We start from the raw sequence: 9,289 nt of genomic DNA, 5'->3' as shown, positions 1-9,289 counted from the left end.
ACTGGCAAATATAATATCACCATCAAATAAACTGAGTAAATAATTAAACTAAATGTTCAAACATATATAGGAGATCCATCCTGCAAAAGCTGTAGTAATCCTTCGTTCCAAGCATTAACTTTCAACGCACCAGTACTTAGGTAAGAAGTACAACTTTTCTTGCTTGATGAACATATTTACACAAAACGTCCATGTCCTTAATAAATAATAAAAGCTGCATTTAAAATGTTAATAAATTTGCTTTTTTTCCCTGAAGGGGTACTTGTTGCAATGTGTTTATTTTTCCTCTCTCTCTCAGTGCACCATCAAACCAGAATGATGTCACTCATCTGCACGATGTCTCTAACGCTGTCTCTCTTGTTAATGGGTCGCAGCCATTCTACACAGGTCAGCAGATTAATCTTTAATATTTATTCTTATGTTTAATTATTTGTGGATGAGTCCCACATACCTTTACATAGAATAAATGTGGTGCAAAACATTCTTTGAAGACTTTCACATTTTTAAAGGTTGAAAGGCGAACTGCCTATTTTAATGTGCATTTCTGTTTGCAATTAATCCTTCAGGCTGTGTTAGGTGCACCAGTAGAGGAGCAAGTAATGGGTAAGTTAATATATAGAAGAAGTGATCGGTCTACTGAAACAGTCAAACATTTTTTATCAGAATCGTTTGACAAAAGTCTGGGAATGAATCTCCTATTATTTGTGCACAGATTCTGTGGAGAAATATGCACCTGAGCTTTCTAACATGGTTGAAGAGGACAATTATATCCTAGGTAAAAATGTTTATCCTCCTAAAGCTATCTCATTGGCCAAATTAAAAACACTTTTTGTCATCTCTGCCCCTGTATGCAACATGACACGTCATTTTCAGTTTCCAAGAGTTATTTACTTACATGGTTTTATATATTCATTTATTTACACAGGCGTATCAGACATAATTGAAAATGAAAACAGGAATCTGGGTAAGAGATCATTATCTGTATTTGTGGAGTACAATTTTTTTTATTGCATATTATGTGAACATAAAAATATCATGCTCGTGTCTTTCTCTGTTTTAAAGAACAAGATGGAAAGACTCCTCTTATCACGTTTGGAGATATTGCTGTGAAAACTGGGGTCCGAAATGCTGTCCCCTGTACTGCTAAAGGTTGCAAGTGGCAAAAATATGCAGATGGCCTCGTTTATGTACCTGTGTTCATTTCTGGGCGATACAGTATGTACACATTTTTATTTTAAAACTGAAATGAGAGAGAAAAAAATGTTTTTGATTGAGGAGGAACACTCAACGATATGCAGAATTTACATCTTACATCAAGAAACAAGATATACATTGTTTAATCTAAACAATGCAGCACTGTATGCTTGAAATAACAAATAATAAATAATACATTGAGACTTTACAATACTCCGTGCTTTGTCCCTGTAGAAATACCAGAATACTGTTTACAGACATACACTTTAATGTTTACATGTTACGTTGTTGTGTATTAGCAATCATCAAGCCTGAAACTATTTATGCTTAAGAGACCACAACTCTTCTCTACAGCGTACGAAGAACGGAATGTCATCTTGAACGCCTTGGTGGCCTTTCACAGTACCACCTGCATTCGATTCGTCTGGTGGCGCGACACAAAGATTATTTGTATTTCAAGGCAGACAAAGGGTATGCATTATTTCTTATATAAAAAAGTATAAATTTACTTTTCACCTCCATGAGCACCATGCTTAGCTAAAGAAGTTGACAGGCACACAGAGCACAATGCAGTTGTAGGACTGCCTTACTTAATCTCTGCTCCAGGTGCTGGTCATATTTGGGCTATCAGGGAGGCCAGCAGGTGATTTCTCTCCAAAAGCCTGGCTGCATCTATCATAGAACTGTCCAGCATGAGGTGCTACATGCCTTGGGCTTTCACCATGAGCAGGTTCGCAGTGACCGAGACATTCACATTACTGTCCTGGAGCAAAACATCATCCCAGGTATGACACCTAGGAACTCACGGAGCAAAGTTAAAAATATGCTTGAATCTCTCATGTCTTTGTGCCAAGTGGAGATGCAAAGATTTTCACTTTGTTTTTGAGAGGTGATCATAGCAACCAACAATGCAAGAGGGACAAATGAACAATTAAACTGTAATACTGAAAGTTATCCATAAAACATAACTACTCAAAATAGTTTTGGTAATTCATTTAATATGTTTACTCATTACTATGCAACACTATGCAAATGTAATTAGAAAGTTAAATGTTCCATGTTATTTTGCTCAGGCAAGGAACACAACTTTGAAAAGGTTGCTACTAACAACTTAGCGACGCAATATGACTACAACTCTGTGATGCACTATAGCAGGTAGGTAAAAGCAGCCTCATAATTTTACAGATAAATGCAATATTCACGGTTAAATTCAAACAGTTCACAAATAAAGGCAAGACTTTTTGACACGTATCTCTTGGTAAAAAAAAACAAACATGTATTCAATACTGGAAAGTCCCACTCCCTCCAGGTTATTTTGATGTCTGTAATGCTAGATGATTTGAAGATTGATTTGAAAACTAGCAAAGAAAACAGATGTGTGTTGCCCATATTATTTTGGTGTGTTTTATTATATGACAATAACACTTAAAGCACAAATAAACTAACCAAAAGGCATTATTTTTGGCTGCTACATTTTCTTATAGGTTTGCATTCTCAAAAGATTACGGTAACCTACCAACCCTTGAGGCAAAACCAAATGCAAATGTTTCTTTTGGGCAAGCCACCGCGATGAGTTATAATGACATTTTACGGGTAAACAGGCTGTATCAATGCTGTGAGTTACTCATCTCTTCCCCAGCCCTCTATTCAAAATTTCACAATAATCCTCATTTTATTGTGGCAGTATAAGCACCCTATGGTACGATGTAATTATGCACATCTCATCTGCAAAAAGTCTAAACACGTCTGTTCTGTTTTCTTAACATTCCACACTTTCTTTCCAACAGGAACACAGCAGAAATGGAAGCTTGAGGCCTTTCCACGCTGACTCAACAGTCACTAACTCTTACATCCCATGAAACGTGGATGACATAGAAGATTTATGCTCTATGCCTTGGACGAATGTACATATATCAGTGCTCCCCACCGTGTGGGGTACTGCAGGTGGGCCGCAAGAGGTCATTTACAATAAAAGTTTTTCATTTTCAATTTTGTAATTAAGTTTGAAATTACTATAAAATGTTTATGATTACTTTTTTAAAATGTAAATATTTAATCAGAGCTAATAAAACAAAGCCATGGGATTTAAATTGCATGTTATTCTTCATTTATCTGACCTATTTTTTTTTATCCGGAATGTATCTTGTATCTCATCATTGGCGGGGAAAGAGTTAAAAAGGAGTGGTGGCGATCAGGCGGCAAAAAGAAAGAAAGCTGTTAATGGAGAATAAACCTCAACAAGCGAATCACCAGGGCCCAGTTGTTCAGAAGTAATCTGATCGGATTTTGGCTAACGGATTGGATCAAATCTTGAAAATGGGTTGTTCAAAAGAAAAAAAGTATTCTGAAATGGGATTAGATCACGTAATCCAATCTTGGTTTTGATCTGGATCAAATCTTCAGTATGTGATGTTCAAAACTTTTTAGTAGGATTGGGATACCTTTGATCCAAAAAAAATCAGGATTATCCTGATCCCAGCAGAAGGGTGGATTCAGGATGGATTTCAGGAACAAAATGTAATAAAACTTTAAAATTGGTCAAACAATACAACATTTGTATCATGTAGTTTATATACATTTATTTATATTTTGCAATTGATTTGTTTAACAGTAACAGTGATAAAGTAGATAAAGTAGACATTACACTACCTGTTAAGCCTTTTTTGCCTCCGTAAAATAATCCCCCAAACAGCTGTCAATATCAAACAAAAATAATATATTTTAACTTTCATTTGTCACTGTATATCAATTACAATGACACAATCATCAGAGATGAACAAGTCAAAAGTAGTTTCTAACAATTGCTAAATTAGTTTCTAATAATTTCTGTCTCTTCAAATAAAAACACTTAAAAGTGACCCCTGCTGGCTCTTATACCTGTTGCTCTTTACATAGCTAGTAGCCAACATTGTGATATGTAGTCCCATTTAGAGCACTGGTAATCCAGATTTGGTAATCTTGAGAAGTTTTGTATTTGGATCAGGGTGATCCAATCCAATGTTGCTTTGAAAAACCAGCACAAAAATAAGACGGATTACCCGGATAGCAAAACTTGGGGTTTCCAAATTCAGATAATTCTGATCCAGATGAAACTTTTTGAATAACTGGGCCTAAAAGATCAGAATGAATCAGTTGTGATTGAAGGTTTGGGTGGGCTGCCGAAGATTTTCAGATTTCAAATTAGGCCTCAGCATTCTGAAATTTGGGAATGGCTGGAACAGATAGTTTATAGGCTTATATATAATGGTTCAACACAATTGTGTACTAAATTTGAGTGACTTGATTACAGTAAATAAAATAGAACATTTGTAGCACTCCTTTTTGATAAAAGATGGAGTGAATACTTTATCATGCGGTCCAATTCTTTATATTTCATATGAAATCTCGTAGGAGACGGTGTGTGACAGCTGATATTCTCAATAGAAAGATATTTAATGAATGAATCTAAAATCATTTGACTTCGGCTGTTATGACTGCTGCGCGACATATCTGTGGTCAGTGAAAAGCCAGTCTAAAAACATACACAACAAAACACAAACATATTGTGTTGAAGGGGATGGCAAAGTATTAATGCTAGCTAAATGAAATTGAAAGTTAGCATAACGCAGAGACAATGTGCATGCGCCGTTTTAAAGCTTCAGTGAAATATTAAGATGAAACATCTGATTGTTGATGGAGTGAAAACTGTTAAGTTGTTATACAATGACAAATACAATGCTGTTCCCTTTGTTTCTTTCACAACAACAAAAATATATCATTCATCACTGACCACTGAGGACTTCATGCATTTCCAAATGCATTTAATAAAAATGACCGCAACCACAGACCAGTGAACTGTCTTGGCACATCCGACACATCCTTAACATAAAGAAAATGTCATTTTTCCAAAGAAAAATCAAAGAACAACTCAGAAAGATGAAAAAATAACCCATTAAATATTTCAAAAATATACTTGCGTACGTTTCTCCCAATCTGATTACAAATTTTAAGATATTTTAGTGAGCAATCTTAATTAACTAAAATCATTACGGTTGATTCTTCCTGAAGAATATGTTGAAGCAAGCTGAATCAATAGCATGGGTAAAAAATGGAATTGTGGAATGCATGTAAAACAGGACCCACAGGCACAGACAGCCTTTTACACAGCAGAATGACAAGTACAGTCATGATCACTACAGAAGGTTTTAACAGCCAAAATTTGTAACTATGTTTAAATCTCACATTGATACTGTTACAGTACAGATGCCCTAATACTGATGATTTCACAGTTTATGTACTTGAGCATGCATGCACGAAAAAAGGGGAGAAATTAATAATAATAACAATGAGTGAAAAAACACCCAAAATCTCAGCAAAGACAAAGACAGCAGAGTAAATTCAGTCCACCAACCTATTACTGAGGCTCATGTGGAGACCCAATTTGCCCAGGCTTCCAACCTCTAAGGAGACAAAAAAGTGCTTTGCAACTGGGTGAAAAAGCTTGAAAGACAAAATTCCCAGTAAAGAAAACATAAATATGCGTACACACGTTAGTGGCCTGCAAAAATATAGTACACCTTTGTATAAAATCAGGGCCTTTCGATTTTGAGTTGTTTCTCCACAAGATCAGCAGTATAATTCTGACTGCAAGAGCGAAGTGCCTTAATCAGTTCATCCACCTTTGCTTCTCGTTTACGCAGTTTCATCCATTCTCTAAAAAGTTCCATCACTTGTTCTTCTAAATTGCGAGGGTGCTTCTCCTCGATACTCTCCAGTTTAGCATCGCTGAGACCAAGTTTTCGTCCGTACTGACGCCATCTCTTTCCAAGGTTTTGAGCAATGACTTCTTTTGCAATCCGGAGTTTTTCTAGATTAGAAAAACGTAACCAAATCAAAATTTGATTTAAAGTATGATTTAAGCCATAGCTTTAATTTGCACATGTCTAAAAAATTCTAAATAATTCTGAATTATACAGTATATGTTAAACATATAGTACAGGTGTTTAACAACCATGAGGAACTACTGGTATGAAGTCGGGTAAAGTAATTATGAGTGACAGAACAACATTAGATCTAGAATCGTAGACACGAACCTTGCTCAGCCTCCTCTGGTAAATCATCCTTGGTTCCAGTCCCATGAGTTTCGAATTGGGTGATGATTTCGGCGAGATCTGTCCGACCAATGTGTGTTAGAATATCTGACAGAAATTCTGCGTTGTCATGCCCGATTTCACCTTTTTCCATCAAACAATCAAAAAGTTCTGTACCGCTCTGGATATCCTCGAGTTTTTTCTTTCCAATTTTACCTTTGCATAAAAATTTAAGGTTGGACAACTGATCGTCGCTAAGATTTTCTGATATTCTCACTAATGTCACCCTAAACTGATCCATCGTCGTGCCTAAAGGTTGGACACTTGAGGACTCCTTGTGCCTTTAAAATGTAATGTTTTTACAATCGTTTTCGATCTCGGCAAGTGTCCTCAGGCGTTCTCTCGTTTCCGGTAAGACAAATAAACTCATTCGCTTTCTTTGTTGTCGCAAATCGCAACTTTTAGGAGCATGATAGCAAAATTAAATTTGCTAGAACTTCGTTGAAGTTTCAACTTCCCGTTCTAGAGGTGCTTCTTCTACTGATGTTTAGTGGCAGTTGGCGGACTATATTTCTGATGCAGTACTACCACCAACTGTGCTGGAGTGTAAAGCACATGCGGAAAGACGGCTATGGTTGATCTATTTATGGTCTGTCGAACAAACAAATAAACCCATACTATGTACGTGCCCCTGATTCCTCACTATATTGCTGCAACTTTACTTGTTGTTGTTAAATATCCCATGACAGCATCTATTATATTCTCATATTCTGATTGCTTGTCTCTGTACCCCCTCAGCAGCTGATCCAAATACTGTGCTTCCGTAGTCTACGGCTCGTTTAATTAGAAATTAGAAAATAAAAATGTTTCTGTGAGATCTGTGATCAGCTCCCCATTCACACCCGTCCAAGCATCGTATGGCATTTAGAACTATTTCACACTTGGCCAGAATTTTTTCTATGTGGACACCTAGTTACTGTTTAATCTAGCCAAACCCCTAGGATTTTCATCACCTGCACCTGCTCAAGAGAACACCCATAGAGAGTGAGCTTCACTGGGGGTTCCTCCAACATGAAAAGTGCATAACCTGAGACTTTATTGTTGACAGCCAGAAACCTCACCTAAGAGACCACTCTGCAACCTATCTGATGGCTGACTGACCATATCAACTCTGTACTGAAAATTCTGTCCTCTTCCTTTTCCACATTGCCTCATCATCAGCATATGATGACCTCCTCATCCATAATCTGCAGAGTTCCTCCCATCTGGCTTTATATTTTTAATAAATAGACGCAAGATTTCACCTACGATAATGACGGAATAGTTTGCTGAAGGGTAAAATCCAATGTTCCACATATTGTCGTCCACCACGAAGTGTTCATTAATTGGTAAGATGGAAAGATGCAGTGGTTAAATTCACAAGTGTCAATTGTGATGCTTGCCAGCCTCACAGAAGAGCACTGAAACAGCCACCATCAGGAGGTTTGCGAGAAATTATAAGTAGTTTGGCATCCCAAATTTGAGATGAAATGGCAGAAGATAAGTCATGATCATTTAGTTCAGTCTATCCTTTGCTTTAACCAGTGTGACACTCTTTTCATTTCATTTCATTTCATTTTTACCTGTCCAATGAGGCTCAAAGCAAAACATGTACAATTAAAAATACAGTCTCAGATTTACACAATATCAATACAAATTTGCACTAATATCAGATTCATAGATGTCTGTATTTTATTAGAAAATGTGGGCTTTGATGAAACGATGTTGAGGCAGGAAAACCAAGAGAGTGGCTAAGCAGATTGCTTGCGATAAGTCATAAGAGATCATTTATTTAAAAAAAAAAAAAGGTTTAGTTAATAGTCCATACTCAATCCCCAAGCTCCTACAGGCTTTTTCATCTCTGGGAGTATTTTTTTTTTTTGAGTAACAGTCATACATAACATGTTTGCTGGCACTGTATGGTCCGGGTAACCATACATGTGTGTTGCACACAGAATCAGAATACATCCTACAGATCAAGGTGTAATGAGTCATTTGTGTGAGTTGTCTATTGTTAATTTAATGATATGTCTGTGAAAATCTGTTTCTTAAAAAGTTTTTACAGTAGAATATGTGTATTCCCATAACAGTAAAGACAAACAGGAAGTGGGCAAGAACAAACATTATATGTTAGAGGATGACAACCACTCGCTTACATTTTTATACAATGAGCCTTGCAAGACAATGAAAATCCCTTTGGTCATAACACATGCAATATATCATACCAGTTAGGTCAATGCAAGTCAAGTATAATTTCCAAATCCTATGTCTTTTTTTCTCTTGATATCCACAACAGAGAATGAGACAACATTAATACACACACTGAGAGACAAACATAACTGTGACAAATAAAATACACATTTCAGCCTTATTAACAGAAGACCCATCTTCTGATCCCCTGGGCTCACATTGTACTGATTCAACATGTGCACTGCACATCACCTGTCCTTTACAAAAAGATTTATATTAAGACACATGAAAAAACTGTAACATAAAAACAGTACATTTCCAGTGACATTAAGGCCTCTTGAGCTTGATCAACTGTCATCAAATATGTCCTCTGATCACATATTGCATCTCTGCAAAATAAAAAGACCTCAGACACATTTGCAGAAGATTTACCTCTGCATTTTAAACTGTTTGTAATATTCTAAAATATTAAACAAAGCTTTAGATAATAACATTTGCATGTCTGAAATGTGTTGAAGGACCAAAGCAAGAAATATTGACATACTGTCATTTGCAACAATATTTCGGTGTTTGTCTGCTAATAAGTTTTGAATCAATTAATCAACTGCTGACACCATACATTACCACCTCAACCATGTTTCAAAGCATTAAATCAAGGATAAATATCTGGCTCTGTAAATCTATTTTCAATATAGTTCCATTAGTTTTAATCTTCTTTCCTGTATGTAGATGTAATCTGGAATATATTACAATACATAGACCAAGAATTTTAAGCATATTTCAGCAAACACTAATGC

General features: G+C 36.2%; 1 protein-coding gene and 1 pseudogene across 1 annotated transcript; one reads left to right on the top strand and one right to left on the bottom strand.

Annotated features, from left to right (window-relative positions):
* Nucleotides 1-599: 599 nt before the first annotated feature.
* Nucleotides 600-3,048, top strand: LOC115804647 (high choriolytic enzyme 1-like; annotated as a pseudogene).
* Nucleotides 3,049-5,225: 2,177 nt separating this feature from the next.
* On the bottom strand, nt 5,226-6,764 carry fadd (Fas (tnfrsf6)-associated via death domain). The gene is made up of 2 exons (XM_030766382.1): nt 6,267-6,764; nt 5,226-6,040 (listed from the first exon to the last, which is right to left on the bottom strand). Exons 1-2 carry the CDS (start codon nt 6,562-6,564, stop codon nt 5,763-5,765), a joined length of 576 nt encoding a protein of 191 aa, XP_030622242.1. The 5' UTR covers nt 6,565-6,764; the 3' UTR covers nt 5,226-5,762.
* Between the last annotated feature and the right edge of the window lie 2,525 nt (nt 6,765-9,289).

The sequence above is a fragment of the Chanos chanos genome, chromosome 2 (assembly GCF_902362185.1).
Source record: "Chanos chanos chromosome 2, fChaCha1.1, whole genome shotgun sequence".
In the NCBI taxonomy this organism is placed as follows: domain Eukaryota; kingdom Metazoa; phylum Chordata; class Actinopteri; order Gonorynchiformes; family Chanidae; genus Chanos; species Chanos chanos.
The sequence above is the reverse complement of the archived record's forward strand: the minus strand, read 5'-3'. Positions and strand labels throughout refer to the sequence as shown.